Source organism: Triturus cristatus, chromosome 1_1, assembly GCF_964204655.1.
Source record: "Triturus cristatus chromosome 1_1, aTriCri1.1, whole genome shotgun sequence".
Lineage (NCBI taxonomy): Eukaryota > Metazoa > Chordata > Amphibia > Caudata > Salamandridae > Triturus > Triturus cristatus.
This window is the reverse complement of record NC_140579.1, coordinates 141,611,289-141,635,236: the sequence shown is the minus strand read 5'-3', so window position 1 is coordinate 141,635,236 and position 23,948 is coordinate 141,611,289. Positions and strand designations below refer to the sequence as shown.

Below are 23,948 nucleotides of genomic sequence, written 5' to 3'. Positions count from 1 at the left end.
ACTCTACCCGTGACCGTAAGCGGCAACGCGTTGTTAATGACCTGAACTCATGATGATTCACCAGAGCTCAAAAGTAATCAAAGATCTTTCTTTAACAGATCTTGCATGTCATCAATAACCTAAACTCACCTTTCTTTACTAGAGCTTGCACGCCATCAATTTCCTGAACTCAGCTTTCTTAACTAGAGCTTGCACGCCAGCAATGACCTGAACTCACCTTTCTTTACTAGAGCTTTCACGTCATCAATAATCTAAATTCACCTTTCTTTACTAGAGATTCCACGCCATCAATGTCCTGAACTCAGCTTTCTTAACTAGAGCTTACACGTCATCACTGACATGAAGTCAACTTTCTTTACTAGAGCTTGTACGCCATCACTGACATGAACTCACCTTTCTTTACTAGAGCTTGCACACCATCACTGACCTGAGCTCACCTTTCTTTACTAGAGCTTGCACATCATCAATTTCCTGAAGTCACCTTTCTTTACTAGAGCTTGCACGCCATCAATTTCCTGAACTCCGCTTTCTTAACTAGAGCTTGCACGCCAGCAATGACCTGAACTCACCTTTCTTTACTAGAGCTTTCACGTCATCAATAATCTAAATTCACCTTTCTTTACTAGAGCTTCCACGCCATCAATGTCCTGAATTCAGCTTTCTTAACTAGAGCTTACACGTCATCACTGACATGAAGTCAACTTTCTTTACTAGAGCTTGTACGCCATCACTGACCTGAACTCACCTTTCTTAACTAGAGCTTGCACACCATCACTGACCTGAACTCATCTTTCTTTACTAGAGCTTGCACGCCATCACTGACCTGAACTTACCTTTCTTTACTAGAGCTTGCACATCATCAATGACCTGAACTCACCTTTCTTTACTACAGCTTTCACGCCATCAATGACCTGAACTTACCTTTCTTTACTAGAGCTTGCACGTCATCAATGACCTGAACTCACCTTTCTTTACTACAGCTTTCACGCCATCAATGACCTGAACTTACCTTTCTTTACTAGAGCTTGCACGTCATCAATGACCTGAACTTACCTTTCTTTACAAGAGCTTGCACGTCATCAATGACCTGAACTCACCTTTCTTTACTAGAGCTTGTACGCCATCAATGATCTGAACTCACCTTTCTTTACTAGAGCTTGCACGCCATCAATGACCTGAACTCACCTTTCTTTACTAGAGCTTGCACGCCATCAATGATCTGAACTCACCTTTCTTTACTTGAGCTTGCATGTCATCAATGACCTGAACACACCTTTCTTTACTAGAACTTGCATGCCATCAGTGACCTGAACTCACCTTTCTTTACCAGAGCTTGCACACCAGCAATGACCTGAACTCAGCTTTCTTTACTAGAGCTTGCACGCCATCAATGAACTGAACTCACCTTTCTTTACTAGAGCTTGCACGTCATCAATGACCTGAACTCCCCTTTCTTTACTAGAGCTTGCATGCCATTGATGACATGAACACACCTTTCTTTACTAGACCTTGCACACCATCAATGATCTGAACTCACCTTTCTTTACTAGAGCTTGCACGCCATCAATGACCTGAACTCACCTTTCTTTACTAGAGCTTGCACGCCATCAATGACCTGAACTCACTTTTCATTACTAGAGTTTGTACTCTATAAATGACCTGAACTCACCTTTCCTTACTGGAGCTTTCACGCCACCAATGACCTGAACACACCTTTCTTTACCAGATCTTGCACGCCATCAATGACCTGAACTCACCTTTCTGTACTAGAGCTTGCACGCCATCAATGACCTGAACTCACCTTTCTTTACTAAAGCTTTCATGCCATCAATGACCTGAACTGACATTTCTTTACCAGACCTTGGACACCAACAATGACCTGAACTCACCTTTCTTTACTAGAGCTTGCACGTCATCAATGACCTGAACTCACCTTTTTTTACTAGAGCTTGCACGCCATCAATGAACTGAACTCACCTTTTTTTACTAGAGCTTGCACGCCATCAATGACCTGAACTCACCTTTCTTTACTAGAGCTTGCAAGCCATCAATGACCTGAACACATCTTTCTTTACTACACCTTTCACGCCATCAATGACCTGAACTTACCTTTCTTTACTAGAGCTTGCACGCCATCAATGAACTGAACTCACCTTTTCTTACTAGAGCTTGCACGCCATCAATGACCTGAACTCACTTTTCTTTACTAGAGCTTGCACTCCATCAATGACCTGAATAACACCTTTGTTTACTACAGCTTGCACGCCATCAATGAAATGAACACACCTTTCTTTACTAGAGCTTGCACGTCATCAATGACCTGAACTCACCTTTCTTTACTAGAGCTTGCACGCCATCAATGACCTGAACTCACCTTTCTTTACTAAAGCTTTCACGCCATCAATGACCTGAACTCACCTTTCTTTACTAGAGCTTGCACGTCATCAATGACCTGAACTCACCTTTTTTTACTAGAGCTTGCACGCCATCAATGAACTGAACTCACCTTTTCTTACTAGAGCTTGCACGCCATCAATGACCTGAACTCACTTTTCTTTACTAGAGCTTGCACTCCATCAATGACCTGAATGACACCTTTGTTTAATACAGCTTGCACGCCATCAATGAAATGAACACACCTTTCTTTACTAGAGCTTGCACGTCATCAATGACCTGAACTCACCTTTCTTTACTAGAGCTTGCAAGCCATCAATGACCTGAACACATCTTTCTTTACTACAGCTTGCACTCCATCAATGACCTGAACTTACCTTTCTTTACTAGAGCTTGCACGCCATCAATGACCTGAACTCACCTTTCTTTACTAGAGCTTACACGTCATCAATGACCTGAACTCCCCTTTCTTTACTAGAGCTTGCACGCCATCACTGACCTGAGCTCACCTTTCTTTACTTGAGCTTGCACGCCATCACTGACCTGAACTCACGTTTCTATACCAGAGCTTGCACACCATCAATGACCTGAACTCACCTTTTTTTACTAGAGCTTGCACGTCATCAATGACCTGAACTCACCTTTCTTTACTAGAGCTTGCAAGCCATCAATGACCTGAACACATCTTTCTTTACTACACCTTTCACGCCATCAATGACCTGAATAACACCTTTGTTTACTACAGCTTGCACGCCATCAATGAAATGAACACACATTTCTTTACTAGAGCTTGCACGTCATCAATGACCTGAACTCACCTTTCTTTACTAGAGCTTGCACGCCATCAATGACCTGAACTCACCTTTCTTTACTAAAGCTTTCACGCCATCAATGACCTGAACTCACCTTTCTTTACTAGAGCTTGCACGCCATCAATGACCTGAACTCACCTTTTTTTACTAGAGCTTGCACGCCATCAATGAACTGAACTCACCTTTTTTTACTAGAGCTTGCACGCCATCAATGACCTGAACTTACCTTTCTTTACTAGAGCTTTCACGCCATCAATGAACTGAACTCACCTTTTCTTACTAGAGCTTGCACGCCATCAATGACCTGAACTCACTTTTCTTTACTAGAGCTTGCACTCCATCAATGACCTGAATAACACCTTTGTTTACTACAGCTTGCACGCCATCAATGAAATGAACACACCTTTCTTTACTAGAGCTTGCACGTCATCAATGACCTGAACTCACCTTTCTTTACTAGAGCTTGCACGCCATCAATGACCTGAACTCACCTTTCTTTACCAGATCTTGCTAGTTATCAATGACCTGAACACACCTTTCTTTAACAGAGCTTGCAAGTTATCAATGACCTGAACACACCTTTCTTTACTAGAGCTTGCACCCCATCAATGACCAGAACTCACCTTTATTTACCAGATCTTGCAAGTTATCAATGACCTGAACTCACCTTTTTTTTTTTTTACTGGAGCTTGCACCACATCAATGACCAGAACTCACCTTTCTTTACCAGATCTTGCAAGTTATCAATGACCTGAACTCACCTTTTTTTTACTGGAGCTTGCACCACATCAATGACCAGAACTCACCTTTCTTTACCAGATCTTGCAAGTTATCAATGACCTGAACTCACCTATTTTTTTTTTTTACTGGAGCTTGCACCACATCAATGACTAGAACTCACTTTTCTTTACCAGATCTTGCAAGTTATCAATGACCTGAACTCACCTTTCTTTAACAGAGCTTGCACCCCATCAATGACCTGAACTCACCTTTCTTTACCAGATCTTGCAAGTTATCAATGACCTGAACTCACCTTTCTTTAACAGAGCTTGCACCCCATCAATGACCTGAACTCACCTTTCTTTACCAGATCTTGCAAGTTATCAATGACCTGAACACACCTTTCTTTAACAGAGCTTGCAAGTTATCAATGACCTGAACACACCTTTCTTTAACAGAGCTTGCACGCCCTCAACGACTTTTTTTTATAAGATCTTGCCGGTCGTTAATGGCCTAAATCCATCTTCCTTCCTGAGCACACACGTTTGTTAATGACATATACCTCAGCTTGTATGTCATCAATGACCTTTCTTCACCAGAGCTCACACTTCAGTGACGGAAATTGAGGAGAACGGAGAGGAGAGGAATGTGGTTGGGAGCGAGGAGAGGTGAGGGAAGTGGTTGGGAGGGAGGAGAGGGAAGTGGTTGGGAGCGAGGAGAAGGTGAGGGAAGTGGTTGGGAGGAGAGGTGAGGGAAGTGGTTGGGAGGAGAGGTGAGAGAAGTGGTTGGGAGCGAAGAGAGGTGAGGCAGTGGTTGGGAGCAGAGGTTAGGGAAGTGGTTGGAAGCTAGGAGAGGTGAGGGAAGTGGTTGGGAGCGAGCAGAGGTGAGGCAAGTGGTTGGGAGGAGAGGTGAGAGAAATGGTTGGGAGCGAAGAAAGGTGAGGCAGTGGTTGGGAGCAGAGGTTAGGGAAGTGGTTGGAAGCTAGGAGAGGTGAGGGAAGTGGTTGGGAGCGAGCAGAGGTTAGGGAAGTGGTTGGGAGGAGAGGTGAGGGAAGTGGCTGGGAGCGAAGAGAGGTGAGGCAGTGGTTGGGAGCAGAGGTTAGGGAAGTGGTTGGAAGCTAGGAGAGGTGAGGGAAGTGGTTGGGAGCGAGCAGAGGTGAGGGAAGTGGTTGGGAGGAGAGGTGAGAGAAATGGTTGGGAGCGAAGAGAGGCGAGGCAGTGGTTGGGAGCAGAGGTTAGGGAAGTGGTTGGAAGCTAGGAGAGGTGAGGGAAGTGGTTGGGAGCGAGCAGAGGTGAGGGAAGTGGTTGGGAGGAGAGGTGAGGGAAGTGGCTGGGAGCGAAGAGAGGTGAGGCAGTGGTTGGGAGCAGAGGTTAGGGAAGTGGTTGGAAGCTAGGAGAAGTGAGGGAAGTGGTTGGGAGCGAGCAGAGGTGAGGGAAGTGGTTGGGAGGAGAGGTGAGAGAAATGGTTGGGAGTGAAGGGAGGTGAGGCAGTGGTTGGGAGCAGAGGTTAGGGAAGTGGTTGGAAGCTAGGAGAGGTGAGGGAAGTGGTTGGGAGCGAGCCGAGGTGAGGGAAGTGGTTGGGAGGAGAGGTGAGGGAAGTGGCTGGGAGCGAAGAGAGGTGAGGCAGTGGTTGGGAGCAGAGGTTAGGGAAGTGGTTGGAAGCTAGGAGAGGTGAGGGAAGTGGTTGGGAGAAAGCATGAAATAGAGGAGAAGAGAGAGGGTGAGAAGACAAGAGGTGACAGGGGGAACCCTCAGGGTAGAAGTGGATGTACCCAGGAGGATGGGCAGTGAACTGATGATACAGGGGGCGGACAGAGAGAAGGAAAAGCGGGAGAGAGAAGAGTTGAAGAGAGATGTGATTCTGAACAGAGGAGAGGTAGTGACCGTAACCAGGAGAAACAGATGGTGGGGCTGGGGAGTAAGGCCCATGCAAGCAAGAAGCAAGAGAACCTGACCAGAGGAGGGAAGCCCCAAGGAAGCAAGGGCCATGGCTAGGTGTGTGCAGGGGGAGGTGGAGGGTGTCATGGAACTGTGTCCTGAAGGATGAAGATGGGGTGGGCCACAGGGGAAGGTAGAGAGTGGCAGACAACTGGGGTCATATACTGGTGAGTGGTGCAGACATAGAGAGGTCACGGGGTAAGGATTGGAGGGGGCTGGGAGGGGCACCAGGGGGTGAGGATGGGGGCTGAGAGAGGCAACTAGGGACAAGGATATGAGGAGGTGGAAGGGGCACCAAGGGGTGATGATACGGGGGTGGGAGGGCTCAGACGGGCAACTGTGGATAAGGATATGAGGGGGTGGGAGGTGCACCAAGGGGTGATAATACGGGGGTGGGAGGGCTCAGTCGGGCAATTAGGGCTAAGGATATGAGGGGGAGCGGCACCTGCAGGTCATGGCCTGTGTAACTAACAGTGGTTTCTTCCCTCAGATTGACTGCTGAGAATGGTGCTGTTTCCATCTGCATCTGGTCCAGGGGCTGCAGTCCTCATCCTCCTGTCTCTGGGGGTCGGAGGGACTCATGGTCAGAGGTAAGATGGACCCCCTTAAACCTGCCTCACCCTCTCACTCACAGACCCTCACCAGCTCTCTCCCTTTACTCGTTACAGCCCCAAGCCGGACTTCTGCAGCGAGGTGGAGGAGTGTTTCACGTTCAGAGCCTTATGCAACACCACAGAGTATGAGGTAGGTGCTGACACCCGGATTCCTGCCCCTACTACTAGTACAGAGAGCCCCTACCAACACCACAGAGTATGAGGTAGGTGCTGACACCCGGAGCCCTGACCCTACTGCTAGTACAGAGAGCCCCTACCAACACCACAGAGTATGAGATAGGAGCTGACACAGGAGCCCTGCCCCTACTGCTTGTACAGACAGCCCCTACCAACACCACAGAGTATGAGGTAGGTGCTGACACAGGGGCCCTGCCCCTACTGCGAGTACAGATAGCCCCTACCAGCACCACAGAGTATGAGGTAGGTGCTGACACAAGAGCCCTGCCCCTACTACTAGTACAGAGAGCCTCTACCAACACCACATAGTATGAGGTAGGTGCTGACATCAGGAGCCCTGCCCCTACTACTAGCACAGAGAGACCCTACCAACACCACAGAGTATGAGGTACGTGCTGACAGCTGACGCCCTGCCCCTACTACTAGTACAGAGAGCCCCTACCAACACCACTGAGTATGAGGTAGGTGCTGACACCCGGATTCCTGCCCCTACTACTAGTACAGAGAGCCCCTACCAACACCACAGAGTATGAGGTAGGAGCTGACACAGGAGCCCTGCCCCTACTGCTAATACAGAGAGCCCCTACCAACACCACAGAGTATGAGGTAGGTGCTGACACAGGGGCCCTGCCCCTACTGCGAGTACAGACAGCCCCTACCAACACAACAGAGTATTAGGTAGGTGCTGACACCAGGAGCCCTGCCCCTACTGCTAGTACAGACAGCCCCTACCAACACCACTGAGTATGAGGTAGGTGCTGACACCAGGAGCCCTGCCCCTACTGCTAGTACAGAGAGCCCCTACCAACACCACAGAGTATGAGGTGTAGGTGCTGACCCCAGGAGCCCGGCCCCTACTACTAGCACAGAGAGCCCCTACCAACACCACTGAGTATGAGGTAGGTGCTGACACAAGAGCCCCGCCCCTACTACTAGTACAGAGAGCCTCTACCAACACCACATAGTATGAGGTAGGTGCTGACATCAGGAGCCCTGCCCCTACTACTAGCACAGAGAGACCCTACCAACACCACAGAGTATGAGGTACGTGCTGACAGCTGACGCCCTGCCCCTACTACTAGTACAGAGAGCCCCTACCAACACCACTGAGTATGAGGTAGGTGCTGACACCCGGAGCCCTGACCCTACTACTAGCACAGAGAGCCCACCACATAGTATGAGGTAGGTGCTGACATCAGGAGCCCTGCCCCTACTACTAGCACAGAGAGACCCTACCAACACCACAGAGTATGAGGTACGTGCTGACAGCTGACGCCCTGCCCCTACTACTAGTACAGAGAGCCCCTACCAACACCACAGAGAATGAGGTAGGTGCTGACACCCGGACTCCTGCCCCTACTACTAGTACAGAGAGCCCCTACCAACACCACTGAGTATGAGGTAGGTGCTGACACCAGGAGCCCTGCCCCTACTACTAGTACAGAGAGCCCCTACCAACACCACAGAGTATGAGGTAGGTACTGACACCAGGAGCCCTGCCCCTACTGCTAGTACAGACAGCCCCTACCAACACCACAGAGTATGAGGTAGGTGCTGACACCAGGAGCCCTGCCCCTACTACTAGTACAGAGGGCCTCTCCCACCACCACAAAGTATGAGGTGTAGGTGCTGACCCCAGGAGCCCGGCCCCTACTATTAGCACAGAGAGCCCCTACCAACACCACCACTGAGTATGAGGTAGGTGCTGACACAAGAGCCCTGCCCCTACTACTAGTACAGAGAGCCTCTACCAACACCACATAGTATGAGGTAGGTGCTGACATCAGGAGCCCTGCCCCTACTACTAGCACAGAGAGACCCTACCAACACCACAGAGTATGAGGTACGTGCTGACAGCTGACGCCCTGCCCCTACTACTAGTACAGAGAGCCCCTACCAACACCACTGAGTATGAGGTAGGTGCTGACACCCGGAGCCCTGACCCTACTACTAGCACAGAGAGCCCCTACCAACACCACAGAGAATGAGGTAGGTGCTGACACCCGGAGTCCTGCCCCTACTTCTAGTACAGAGAGCCCCTACCAACACCACTGAGTATGAGGTAGGTGCTGACACCAGGAGCCCTGCCCCTACTGCTAGTACAGACAGCCCCTACCAACACCACAGAGTATGAGGTAGGTGCTGACACCCGGAGCCCTGCCCCTACTACTAGCACAGAGAGCCCCTACCAACACCACAGAGTATGAGGTACGTGCTGACAGCTGATGCCCTGCCCCTACTACTAGTACAGAGAGCCCCTACCAACACCACTGAGTATGAGGTAGGTGCTGATACCCAGAGCCCTTTCCCTACTACTAGTATATAGAGCCCCTACCAACACCACAGAGTAGGAGGTAGGTGCTATAAATCGAAGCTACATCCCTACTACTAGTACAGAGAACCTTTACCAACACCACAGAGTCTGAGGTAGGTGCTGAAACCCGGAGCCCTGCCCCTACTACTAGCACAGAGAGCCCCTACCAACACCACAGAGTATGAGGTACGTGCTGACAGCTGACGCCCTGCCCCTACTACTAGTACAGAGAGCCCCAACCAACACCACAGAGTGTGAGGTAGGTGCTGATACCCAGAGCCCTTTCCCTACTACTAGTATATAGAGCCCCTACCAACACCACAGAGTATGAGGTAGGTGCTGACACCAGGAGCCCTGCCCCTACTACTAGTACAGAAAGCCCTTACCAACACCACGGAGTCTGAGGTAGGTGCTGACACCCAAAGCCCTGCCCTACTGCTGCTAGAGAGAGCCCTTAACAACACCTCTGAGTAGGAGGTAGATGCTGACAGCGAAGCCCCGCCCCTACAACTAGTACCGAAAGACTCTACCAATACCACGGAGTATGAGGTAGGTGCTGACAGCCGGAGCCCTGCCCCTAATACTGGTACAGAGAGTCCCTACCAACACCACAGAGTATGAGGTAGGTGCTGACACCCGGAGCCCTGACCCTACTGCTAGTACAGAGAGCCCCTACCAACACCACAGAGTATGAGGTAGGTGCTGACACCAGGAGCCCTGCCCCTACTACTAGTACAGAAAGCCCTTACCAACACCACGGAGTCTGAGGTAGGTGCTGACACCCAAAGCCCTGCCCTACTGCTGCTAGAGAGAGCCCTTAACAACACCTCTGAGTAGGAGGTAGATGCTGACAGCGAAGCCCCGCCCCTACAACTAGTACCGAAAGACTCTACCAATACCACGGAGTATGAGGTAGGTGCTGACAGCCGGAGCCCTGCCCCTAATACTGGTACAGAGAGTCCCTACCAACACCACAGAGTATGAGGTAGGTGCTGACACCCGGAGCCCTGACCCTACTGCTAGTACAGAGAGCCCCTACCAACACCACAGAGTATGAGGTAGGTGCTGACACAAGAGCCCTGCCCCTACTACTAGTACAGAGAGCCTCTACCAACACCACATAGTATGAGGTAGGTGCTGACATCAGGAGCCCTGCCCCTACTACTAGCACAGAGAGACCCTACCAACACCACAGAGTATGAGGTACGTGCTGACAGCTGACGCCCTGCCCCTACTACTAGTACAGAGAGCTCCTACCAACACCACAGAGTATGAGGTAGGAGCTGACACAGGAGCCCTGCCCCTACTGCTAGTACAGAGAGCCCCTACCAACACCACTGAGTATGAGGTAGGTGCTGACACCAGGAGCCCTGCCCCTACTACTAGTACAGAGAGCCCCTACCAACACCACTGAGTATGAGGTAGGTGCTGACCCCAGGAGCCCTGCCCCCACTACTAGCACAGAGAGCCCCTACCAACACCACTGAGTATGAGGTAGGTGCTGACCCCAGGAGCCCTGCCCCCACTACTAGTACAGAGAGCCTCTACCAACACAACAGAGTATGAGGTAGGTGCTGACACCAGGAGCCCTGCCCCTACTGCTAGTACAGACAGCCCCTACCAACACCATTGAGTATGAGGTAGGTGCTGACACCAGGAGCCCTGCCCCTACTGCTAGTACAGAGAGCCCCTACCAACACCACAGAGTATGAGGTAGGTGCTGACGCCAGGAGCCCTGCCCCTACTACTAGTACAGAGAGCCTCTCCCACCACCACAAAGTATGAGGTGTAGGTGCTGACCCCAGGAGCCCGGCCCCTACTACTAGCACAGAGAGCCCCTACCAACACCACTGAGTATGAGGTAGTTGCTGACACAAGAGCCCTGCCCCTACTACTAGTACAGAGAGCCTCTACCAACACCACATAGTATGAGGTAGGTGCTGACATCAGGAGCCCTGCCCCTACTACTAGCACAGAGAGACCCTACCAACACCACTGAGTATGAGGTAGGTGCTGACACCCGGAGCCCTGACCCTACTACTAGCACAGAGAGCCCACCACATAGTATGAGGTAGGTGCTGACATCAGGAGCCCTGCCCCTACTACTAGCACAGAGAGACCCTACCAACACCACAGAGTATGAGGTACGTGCTGACAGCTGACGCCCTGCCCCTACTACTAGTACAGAGAGCCCCTACCAACACCACAGAGAATGAGGTAGGCGCTGACACCCGGAGTCCTGCCCCTACTACTAGTACAGAGAGCCCCTACCAACACCACTGAGTATGAGGTAGGTGCTGACACCAGGAGCCCTGCCCCTACTACTAGTACAGAGAGCCCCTACCAACACCACATGTATGAGGTAGGTACTGACACCAAGAGCCCTGCCCCTACTGCTAGTACAGAGGGCCTCTCCCACACCACAAAGTATGAGGTGTAGGTGCTGACCCCAGGAGCCCGGCCCCTACTATTAGCACAGAGAGCCCCTACCAACACCACTGAGTATGAGGTAGGTGCTGACCCCAGGAGCCCTGCCCCTACTACTAGTACAGAGAGCCCCTACCAACACCACTGAGTATGAGGTAGGTGCTGACACAAGAGCCCTGCCCCTACTACTAGTACAGAGAGCCTCTACCAACACCACATAGTATGAGGTAGGTGCTGACATCAGGAGCCCTGCCCCTACTACTAGCACAGAGAGACCCTACCAACACCACAGAGTATGAGGTACGTGCTGACAGCTGACGCCCTGCCCCTACTACTAGTAAACAGAGCCCCTACCAACACCACTGAGTATGAGGTAGGTGCTGACACCCGGAGCCCTGACCCTACTACTAGCACAGAGAGCCCCTACCAACACCACAGAGAATGAGGTAGGTGCTGACACCCGGAGTCCTGCCCCTACTACTAGTACAGAGAGCCCCTACCAACACCACTGAGTATGAGGTAGGTGCTGACACCCGGAGCCCTGCCCCTACTACTAGCACAGAGAGCCCCTACCAACACCACAGAGTATGAGGTACGTGCTGACAGCTGATGCCCTGCCCCTACTACTAGTACAGAGAGCCCCTACCAACACCACTGAGTATGAGGTAGGTGCAGATACCCAGAGCCCTTTCCCTACTACTAGTATATAGAGCCCCTACCAACACCACAGAGTAGGAGGTAGGTGCTATAAATCGAAGCTACATCCCTACTACTAGTACAGAGAACCCTTACCAACACCACAGAGTCTGAGGTAGGTGCTGACACCCGGAACCCTGCCCCTACTACTAGCACAGAGAGCCCCTACCAACACCACAGAGTATGAGGTACGTGCTGACAGCTGACGCCCTGCTCCTACTACTAGTACAGAGAGCCCCAACCAACACCACAGAGTGTGAGGTAGGTGCTGATACCCAGAGCCCTTTCCCTACTACTAGTATATAGAGCCCCTACCAACACCACAGAGTATGAAGTAGGTGCTGACACCAGGAGCCCTGCCACTACTACTAGTACAGAAAGCCCTTACCAACACCACGGAGTCTGAGGTAGGTGCTGACACTCAAAGCCCTGCCCTACTGCTGCTAGAGAGAGCCCTTAACAACACCTCTGAGTAGGAGGTAGATGCTGACAGCGAAGCCCCGCCCCTACAACTAGTACCGAAAGACTCTACCAATACCACGGAGTATGAGGTAGGTGCTGACAGCCGGAGCCCTGCCCCTAATACTGGTACAGAGAGTCCCTACCAACACCACAGAGTATGAGTTAGGTGCTGACAGCTGAAGCCCCACTCGTACAACTAGTATAGAGAGCCCCTACCAACATCACAGAGTATGAGTTAGGTGCTGACAGCTGAAGCCCCACTCGTACAACTAGTATAGAGAGCCCCTACCAACATCACAGAGTATGAGTTAGGTGCTGACAGCTGAAGCCCCACTCGTACAACTAGTATAGAGAGTCCCTACCAACACCAGATAGAATGAGGTAGGTGCTGACAGCCGACGCCCCGCCCCACCCCTACTACTAGTACAGAGAGCCCCTACCAGCACCACATAGAATGAGGTAGGTGCTGAACGCCGGAACCCCGTCCCTACTACTAGAACAGGGAGCCATTATCAACACCACAGAGTATGAGGAAGGTGCTGACTGCCGACACCCCGCTCTGCCTCTACTACTGTACAGAGAGCCCCTACCAACCCCACAGAGTACATCCCCCACCACCGCTACAAACCACCCATCAATGCTGCCACTACAGATAGCCCCCACCACCGCTACAAACCACCCACCCGTGCTGCCACTACAGGCAGCCCCCACCACTGACACAAACCACCCACCCATGCTGCCACTACCGACAGCCCCCTCTACCGCTGTAGACCGCCTCCTCCACCGCTACAGACCACCCACATATGCTACTACTACAGCCAGTCCCCGCCACCGCTACAGACCTACCACCCATGCTGTCAGTACAGACAGCACCCTCCACAGCTACATATCACCCACCCATGCTACCACTACAGACAGGCCCCAATACCGCTACAGACCACCTACCCATGCTGCCAATTCAGACAGCCCCCAATACCACTGCAGACCACCCACCTATGCTACCACTACAGACAGCCCCCACCACTGCTACAGACCACCCATTCATGCTGTCACTCTAGACAGTCCCCACTACTGGTACAGACCACTCACCCCTGCTGCCCCACTATGACCACCGCTGCAGAAAGGCATACAGTATATAAACAATACAGCTTAGCTTGGAGGTACAAATGTTGGTGTATTCGCTCCTCTGCAAGAAGCAGAGACAGCCCAGAGGCACTAGAAAGAGAGGGACGGAGAGGGGTTACTGCTTACCTTGGGAACTATGACCTGTGAGACACCGTGAGTGCCGTGACCTGTGAGACACCGTGAGTGCCGTGACCTGTGAGACACTGCGGGTACCGTGACCCGTGAGACACCGTGAGACACCGTGAGTGCTGTGACCTGTAAGACACTGTGGGTACCGTGACCTGTGAGACACTGTGAGTGCTGTGACCTGTGAGACACTGCGGGTACCGTGACCTGTGAGACACAGCGGGTGCTGTGACCTGAGAGACACCGTGGGTACCGTGACCTGTGAGACACCATGAGTGCTGTGACCTGTGAGACACTGCGGGTACCGTGACCCGTGAGACACAGCGGGTGCTGTGACCTGTAAGACACAGCGGGTGCTATGACCTTGGAGAAATCATGGGTGCTTTGACCTGTGAGACACCACGGTTGCTGTCACCTGTGAGACACATCGGGTGCTGTGACCTGTGAGACACAGTGGGTGCTGTGACCTTTGAGACACCGTGGGTACTGTGACCTGTGAGACACCGTGGGTACTGTGACCCGTGAGACACCGTGGGTGCTGTTACCTGTGAGACACCGTGGGTACTGTGACCTGTGAGACACCGCGGGTGCTGTGACCTGTGAGACACCGTGGGTGCTGTTACCTGTCAGACACCGTGGGTACTGTGACCTGTGAGACACCATGGGTGCTGTGACCTTTGAAACACTGCGGGTACTGTGACCTTTGAGACACTGTGGGTGCTGTGACCTTTGAGAGACAGTGGGTGCTGTGAACTTTGAGACACCATGGGTACTGTGACCTGTGAGACACCATGGGTACTGTGAACTGTGAGACACCGTGGGTGATTTGACCTGTGAGACACTACGGGTACTGTGACTTGTGGTACACCGTGGGTACTGTGACATGTGAGACGCCGTGGGTACTGTGACCTGTGAGATACCGTTGGTACTGTGACCTGTGAGATACCGCGGGTACTGTGACATGTGAGACACCATGGGTACTGTGACCTGTGAGATACCGTGGGTACTGTGACTTGTGAGACACGAAGGGTACTGTGACCTGTGTGACACCGTGGGTGCTCTGACCTGTGAGACACCGCGGGTGCTGTGACCTGTGAGACACTGCGGGTGCTGTGACCTGTGAGATACCATGGGTACTGTGACCTGTGAGACACCGTGGGTACTGTGACCTGTGAGACACCGTGGGTACTGTGACCTGTGAGACACGACGGGTACTGTCAGACACCACTAGTACTGTGACCTGTGAGACACCGTGGGTGCTGTGACCTGTGAGACATCACGGGTCCTGTGACCTGTGAGACACCGCGGGTGCTGTGACCTGTGGGACACTACGGGTGCTGTGACCTGTGGGACACTACGGGTGCTGTGACCTGTGGGACACTACGGGTGCTGTGACCTGTGAGACACCGCTGGTGCTGGGACCTGTGAGACACCACGGGTACTGTGCGACACCACAAGTACTGTGACCTGTGAGGCACCGTGGGCACTGTGACCTGTGAGACACAGCGGGTGCTGCGACCTGTGAGACACCACGGTTGCTGTGATCTGTGAGCCACTGCGGGTGCTGTGACTTTTGAGACACCACGGGTGCTGTGACCTGTGGGACACCGCGGGTGCTGTGACCTGTGGGACACCGCGGGAGCTGTGACCTGTGAGACACCGCGGGTACTGTGGCCTGTGAGATACCATGGGTGCTGTGACCTGTGAGACATCGTGGGTGCTGTGACCTGTGGGACACCACGGGTCCTGTGACCTGTGGGACACCACGGGTGCGATGACCTGTGGGACACCACGGGTGCTGTGAGCTGTGGGACACTGCGGGTGCTGTGACCTGTGGGACACTGCGGGTGCTGTGACCTGTGGGACACCACGGGTGTTGTGACCTGTGGGACACCACGGGTGTTGTGACCTGTGGGAAACCGCGGGTGCTGTGACCTGTGGGACACTGCGGGTGCTGTGACCTGTGGGACACCGCGGGTGCTGTGACCTGTGGGACACCGCGGGTGCTGTGACCTGTGGGACACCGCGGGTGCTGTGACCTGTGGGACACCGCGGGTGCTGTGACCTGTGAGACACCACGGTGCGGTGACTTGTGAGACACCACGAGTGCTGTGACCTGTGGGACACCGCAGCTGCTGTGACCTGTGGGACATCATGGGTACTGTGACCTGTGAGATACCGTGGGTACTGTGATTTGTGAGACCAACAGGTACTGTGACCTGTGTGACACCGTGGGTGCTGTGACCTGTGAGACACCGCGGGTGCTGTGACCTGTGAGACACTGTGGGTGCTGTGACCTGTGAGATACCATGGGTACTGTGACCTGTGAGACACCGTGGGTACTGTGACCTTTGAGACACCGTGGGTAATGTGACCTGTGAGACAAGACAGGTACTGTGAGACACCACTAGTACTGTGACCTGTGAGACACCGTGGGTGCTGTGACATGGGAGACATCGCGGGTAGTGTGACCTTTAAGACACTGCGGGTACTGTGAGACACTGCGGGTGCTGTGACCTGTGGGACACTACGGGTGCTGTGACCTGTGAGACACCGCTGGTGCTGGGACCTGTGAGACACCACGGGTACTGTGCGACACCACAAGTACTGTGACCTGTGAGGCACCATGGGCACTGTGACCTGTGAGTTACAGCGGGTGCTGCGACCTGTGAGACACCATGGGTGCTGAGACCTGTGGGACATCGTGGGTGCTGTGACCTGTGGGACACCGCGGGTGCTGTGACCTGTGGGACACCGCGGGTGCTGTGGCCTGTGGGACACAGCGGGTGCTGTGACCTGTGAGACACTGCTGGTGCTGTGACCTGTGGGACACCATGGGTGCTATGACATGGGGACATCATGGGTGCTGTGACCTGTGGGACATCGTGGGTGCTGTGACCTGTGAGACACCGCGGGCCCTGTGACCTGTGGGACACCACGGGTCCTGTGACCTGTGGGACACCACGGGTGCGATAACTTGTGGGACACCACGGGTGCGATAACTTGTGGGACACCACGGGTGCTGTGACCTGTGGGACACCGCGGGTGCTGTGACCTGTGAGACACTGTGGGTGATTTGACCTGTGAGACACTGCGGGTACTGTGACTTGTGGTTCACCGCGGGTACTGTGACATCTGAGACGCCGTGGGTACTGTGACCTGTGGGACACCGCGGGTGCTGTGACCTGTGGGACACCGCGGGAGCTGTGACCTGTGAGACACCGCGGGTACTGTGGCCTGTGAGATACCATGGGTGCTGTGACCTGTGAGACATCGTGGGTGCTGTGACCTGTGGGACACCACGGGTCCTGTGACCTGTGGGACACCACGGGTGCGATGACCTGTGGGACACCACGGGTGCTGTGAGCTGTGGGACACTGCGGGTGCTGTGACCTGTGGGACACTGCGGGTGCTGTGACCTGTGGGACACCACGGGTGTTGTGACCTGTGGGAAACCGCGGGTGCTGTGACCTGTGGGAAACCGCGGGTGCTGTGACCTGTGGGACACTGCGGGTGCTGTGACCTGTGGGACACTGCGGGTGCTGTGACCTGTGGGACACCGCGGGTGCTGTGACCTGTGGGACACCGCGGGTGCTGTGACCTGTGGGACACCGCGGGTGCTGTGACTTTTGAGACACCACGGGTGCTGTGACCTGTGGGACACCGCGGGTGCTGTGACCTGTGGGACACCGCGGGAGCTGTGACCTGTTAGACACCGCGGGTACTGTGGCCTGTGAGATACCATGGGTGCTGTGACCTGTGAGACATCGTGGGTGCTGTGACCTGTGGGACACCACGGGTCCTGTGACCTGTGGGACACCACGGGTGCGATGACCTGTGGGACACCACGGGTGCTGTGAGCTGTGGGACACTGCGGGTGCTGTGACCTGTGGGACACTGCGGGTGCTGTGACCTGTGGGACACCACGGGTGTTGTGACCTGTGGGAAACCGCGGGTGCTGTGACCTGTGGGACACTGCGGGTGCTGTGACCTGTGGGACACTGCGGGTGCTGTGACCTGTGGGACACCGCGGGTGCTGTGACCTGTGGGACACCGCGGGTGCTGTGACCTGTGGGACACCGCGGGTGCTGTGACCTGTGAGACACCACGGTGCGGTGACTTGTGAGACACCACGAGTGCTGTGACCTGTGGGACACCGCAGCTGCTGTGACCTGTGGGACATCATGGGTACTGTGACCTGTGAGATACCGTGGGTACTGTGATTTGTGAGACCAACAGGTACTGTGACCTGTGTGACACCGTGGGTGCTGTGACCTGTGAGACACCGCGGGTGCTGTGACCTGTGAGACACTGTGGGTGCTGTGACCTGTGAGATACCATGGGTACTGTGACCTGTGAGACACCGTGGGTACTGTGACCTTTGAGACACCGTGGGTAATGTGACCTGTGAGACAAGACAGGTACTGTGAGACACCACTAGTACTGTGACCTGTGAGACACCGTGGGTGCTGTGACATGGGAGACATCGCGGGTAGTGTGACCTTTAAGACACTGCGGGTACTGTGAGACACTGCGGGTGCTGTGACCTGTGGGACACTACGGGTGCTGTGACCTGTGAGACACCGCTGGTGCTGGGACCTGTGAGACACCACGGGTACTGTGCGACACCACAAGTACTGTGACCTGTGAGGCACCATGGGCACTGTGACCTGTGAGTTACAGCGGGTGCTGCGACCTGTGAGACACCATGGGTGCTGAGACCTGTGGGACATCGTGGGTGCTGTGACCTGTGGGACACCGCGGGTGCTGTGACCTGTGGGACACCGCGGGTGCTGTGGCCTGTGGGACACAGCGGGTGCTGTGACCTGTGAGACACTGCTGGTGCTGTGACCTGTGGGACACCATGGGTGCTATGACATGGGGACATCATGGGTGCTGTGACCTGTGGGACATCGTGGGTGCTGTGACCTGTGAGACACCGCGGGCCCTGTGACCTGTGGGACACCACGGGTCCTGTGACCTGTGGGACACCACGGGTGCGATAACTTGTGGGACACCACGGGTGCGATAACTTGTGGGACACCACGGGTGCTGTGACCTGTGGGACACCGCGGGTGCTGTGACCTGTGAGACACTGTGGGTGATTTGACCTGTGAGACACTGCGGGTACTGTGACTTGTGGTTCACCGCGGGTACTGTGACATCTGAGACGCCGTGGGTACTGTGACCTGTGGGACACCGCGGGTGCTGTGACCTGTGGGACACAACGGGTGCTGTGACCTGTGAGACACTGCTTGTGCTGTGACCTGTGGGACACCATGGGTGCTGTGACCTGGGGACATCATGGGTGCTGTGACTTGTGGGACACCGTGGGTGCTGTGACCTGTGGGACATTGTGGGTGCTGTGACCTGTGAGACACCGCGGGTCCTGTGACCTGTGGGACACCACGGTTCCTGTGACCTGTGGGACACCACGGGTGCGATGACCTGTGGGACACCTAGGGTGCTGTGACCTGTGGGACACCTAGGGTGCTGTGACCTGTGGGACACCTAGGGTGCTGTGACCTGTGGGACACCGCGGGTGCTGTGACCTGTGGGACACCGCGGGTGCTGTGACCTGTGGGACACCGCGGGTGCTGTGACCTGTGGGACACCGCGGGTGCTGTGACCTGTGGGACACCGCGGGTGCTGTGACCTGTGGGACACCGCGGGTGCTGTGACCTGTGAGACACCACGGTTGCTGTGATCTGTGAGCAACTGCGGGTGCTGTGACTTTTGAGACACCACGGGTGCGGTGATCCGTGGGACACCACGGGTGCTGTGACCTGTGGGACACCACGGGTACTGTGCGACACCACAAGTACTGTGACCTGTGAGGCACCGTGGGCACTGTGACCTGTGAGACACAGCGGGTGCTGCGACCTGTGAGACACCACGGTTGCTGTGATCTGTGAGCCACTGCGGGTGCTGTGACCTGTGGGACACCGCGGGAGCTGTGACCTGTGAGACACCGCGGGTACTGTGGCCTGTGAGATACCATGGGTGCTGTGACCTGTGAGACATCATGGGTGCTGTGACCTGTGGGACACCACGGGTCCTGTGACCTGTGGGACACCACGGGTGCGATGACCTGTGGGACACCGCGGGTGCTGTGAGCTGTGGGACACTGCGGGTGCTGTGACCTGTGGGACACTGCGGGTGCTGTGACCTGTGGGACACCACGGGTGCTGTGACCTGTGGGAAACCGCGGGTGCTGTGACCTGTGGGACACTGCAGGTGCTGTGACCTGTGGGACACTGCGGGTGCTGTGACCTGTGGGACACCGTGGGTGCTGTGACCTGTGGGACACCGCGGGTGCTGTGACCTGTGAGACACCACGGTGCGGTGACTTGTGAGACACCACGAGTGCTGTGACCTGTGGGACACCGCAGCTGCTGTGACCTGTGGGACATCATGGGTACTGTGACCTGTGAGATACCGTGAGTACTGTGATTTGTGAGACACGACAGGTACTGTGACCTGTGTGACACCGTGGGTGCTGTGACCTGTGAGACACCGCGGGTGCTGTGACCTGTGAGACACTGTGGGTGCTGTGACCTGTGAGATACCATGGGTACTGTGTCCTGTGAGACACCGTGGGTACTGTGACCTTTGAGACACCGTGGGTACTGTGACCTGTGAGACAAGACAGGTACTGTGAAACACCACTAGTACTGTGACCTGTGAGACACCGTGGGTGCTGTGACCTGGGAGACATCGCGGGTAGTGTGACCTTTAAGACACTGCGGGTACTGTGAGACACTGCGGGTGCTGTGACCTGTGGGACACTACGGGTGCTGTGACCTGTGAGACACTGCTGGTGCTGGGACCTGTGAGACACCACGGGTACTGTGCGACACCACAAGTACTGTGACCTGTGAGGCACCATGGGCACTGTGACCTGTGAGTCACAGCGGGTGCTGCGACCTGTGAGACACCATGGGTGCTGAGACCTGTGGGACATCGTGGGTGCTGTGACCTGTGGGACACCACGGGTGCTGTGACCTGTGGGACACCGCGGGTGCTGTGACCTGTGGGACACCGCGGGTGCTGTGGCCTGTGGGACACCGCGGGTGCTGTGACCTGTGAGACACTGCTGGTGCTGTGACCTGTGGGACACCATGGGTGCTATGACCTGGGGACATCATGGGTGCTGTGACCTGTGGGACATCGTGGGTGCTGTGACCTGTGAGACACCGCGGGCCCTGTGACCTGTGGGACACCACGGGTCCTGTGACCTGTGGGACACCACAGGTGCGATAACTTGTGGGACACCACGGGTGCTGTGACCTGTGGGACACCGCGGGTGCTGTGACCTGTGAGAAACTGTGGGTGATTTGACCTGTGAGACACTGCGGGTACTGTGACCTGTGGGACACCGCGGGTGCTGTGACCTGTGGGACACCGCGGGTGCTGTGACCTGTGAGACACCACGGTATGGTGACCTGTGGGACACCGCGGGTGCTGTGACCTGTGGGACACCGTGGCTGCTGTGACCTGTGGGACACCATGGGTGCTGTGACCTGTGAGACACCATGGGTGCTGTGACCTGTGGGACACCGCGGGTACTGTGACCTGTGAGACACCATGGGTGCTGTGACCTGGGGGACACCGCGGGTGCTGTGACCTGTGGGACACCACGGTATGGTGAGCTGTGGGACACCGTGGCTGCTGTGACCTGTGGGACATCATGGGAGCTGTGACCTGTGAGACACCATGGGTGCTGTGACCTGTGGGACACCGCGGGTACTGTGACCTGTGAGACACCATGGGTGCTGTGACCTGGGGGACACCGCGGGTGCTGTGACCTGTGGGACACCGTGGGTGCTGTGACCTGTGGGACACTGCGGGTGCTGTGACCTGTGGGACACTGCAGGTGCTGTGACCTGTGGGACACTGCGGGTGCTGTGACCTGTGAGATACCGTGGGTACTGTGACCTGTGAGACACCGTGGATACTGTGACCTGTGAGACACAGCGGGTGCTGCGACCTGTGAGACACCATGGGTGCTGAGACCTGTGGGACATCATGGGTGCTGTGACCTGTGGGACACCGCGGGTGCTGTGACCTGTGGGACACCGCGGGTGCTGTGGCCTGTGGGACACCGCGGGTGCTGTGACCTGTGAGACACTGCTGGTGCTGTGACCTGTGGGACACCATGGGTGCTATGACCTGGGGACATCATGGGTGCTGTGACCTGTGGGACATCGTGGGTGCTGTGACCTGTGAGACACCGCGGGCCCTGTCACCTGTGGGACACCACGGGTCCTGTGACCTGTGGGACACTACGGGTGCGATAACTTGTGGGACACCACGGGTGCTGTGACCTGTGGGACACCGCGGGTGCTGTGACCTGTGAGACACTGTGGGTGATTTGACCTGTGAGACACTGCGGGTACTGTGAGACACTGCGGGTGCTGTGACCTGTGGGACACTACGGGTGCTGTGACCTGTGAGACACTGCTGGTGCTGGGACCTGTGAGACACCACGAGTACTGTGCGACACCACAAGTACTGTGACCTGTGAGGCACCATGGGCACTGTGACCTGTGAGTCACAGCGGGTGCTGCGACCTGTGAGACACCATGGGTGCTGAGACCTGTGGGACATCGTGGGTGCTGTGACCTGTGGGACACCGCGGGTGCTGTGACCTGTGGGACACCGCGGGTGCTGTGGCCTGTGGGACACCGCGGGTGCTGTGACCTGTGAGACACTGCTGGTGCTGTGACCTGTGGGACACCATGGGTGCTATGACCTGGGGACATCATGGGTGCTGTGACCTGTGGGACATCGTGGGTGCTGTGACCTGTGAGACACCGCGGGCCCTGTGACCTGTGGGACACCACGGGTCCTGTGACCTGTGGGACACCACGGGTGCGATAACTTGTGGGACACCACGGGTGCTGTGACCTGTGGGACACCGCGGGTGCTGTGACCTGTGAGACACCGTGGGTGATTTGACCTGTGAGACACTGCGGGTACTGTGACTTGTGGTGCACCGCGGGTACTGTGACATCTGAGACGCCGTGGGTACTGTGACCTGTGGGACACCGCGGGTGCTGTGACCTGTGGGACACAACAGGTGCTGTGACCTGTGAGACACTGCTTGTGCTGTGACCTGTGGGACACCATGGGTGCTGTGACCTGAGGACATCATGGGTGCTGTGACCTGTGGGACACCGTGGGTGCTGTGACCTGTGGGACATTGTGGGTGCTGTGACCTGTGAGACACCGCGGGTCCTGTGACCTGTGGGACACCACGGTTCCTGTGACCTGTGGGACACCACGGGTGCGATGACCTGTGGGACGCCTAGGGTGCTGTGACCTGTGGGACACCGCGGGTGCTGTGACCTGTGGGACACCACAGGTGTTGTGACCTGTGGGACACCGCGGGTGCTGTGACCTGTGGGACACCGCGGGTGCTGTGACCTGTGGGACACCGCGGGTGCTGTGACCTGTGAGACACCACGGTATGGTGACCTGTGGGACACCGTGGCTGCTGTGACCTGTGGGACATCATGGGAGCTGTGACCTGTGAGACACCATGGGTGCTGTGACCTGTGGGACACCGCGGGTACTGTGACCTGTGAGACACCATGGGTGCTGTGACCTGTGGGACACCGCGGGTGCTGTGACCTGTGGGACATCATGGGTGCTGTGACCTGTGGGACACCGTTGTTGCTGTGACCTGTGGGACATCATGGGTGCTGTGACCTGTGAGACACCATGGGTGCTGTGACCTGTGGGACACTGCGGGTACTGTGACCTGTGAGACACCATGGGTGCTGTGACCTGTGGGACATCGCGGGTGCTGTGACCTGTGGGACACTGCGGGTGCTGTGACCTGTGGGACACCGCGGGTGTTGTGACCTGTGGGACACCGCGGGTGCTGTGACCTGTGAGACACCACGGTGCGGTGACCTGTGGGACACCACAGGTGCTGTGACCGGTGAGACACTGCTGGTGCTGTGACCTGTGGGACACCATGGGTGCTGTGACCTGGGGACATCATGGGTGCTGTGACCTGTGGGACACCGCGGGTGCTGTGACCTGTGGGACATCGTGGGTCCTGTGACCTGTGGGACACCACGGGTCCTGTGACCAGTGGGACACCACGGGTCCTGTGACCAGTGGGACACCACGG

General features: G+C 55.4%; 1 protein-coding gene across 4 annotated transcripts in view; it reads left to right on the top strand.

Annotated features, from left to right (window-relative positions):
• LOC146869849 (heme-binding protein 2-like) overlaps positions 1–23,948 on the top strand; it is a 99,180-nt gene that overhangs the window by 16,006 nt on the left and 59,226 nt on the right. For 3 of the 4 annotated variants that reach the window (XM_085654697.1, XM_085654707.1, XM_085654717.1), the window contains exons 2-3: positions 6,354–6,453; positions 6,532–6,607. In XM_085654697.1, the coding sequence (XP_085510823.1) occupies positions 6,368–6,453; positions 6,532–6,607 (162 nt within the window). In that variant the 5' untranslated portion in view covers positions 6,354–6,367. Of the gene's footprint in view, positions 1–4,534; positions 4,595–6,353; positions 6,454–6,531; positions 6,608–23,948 lie in introns of those variants that run through there. The other variant, XM_085654723.1, reaches the window with a different exon arrangement.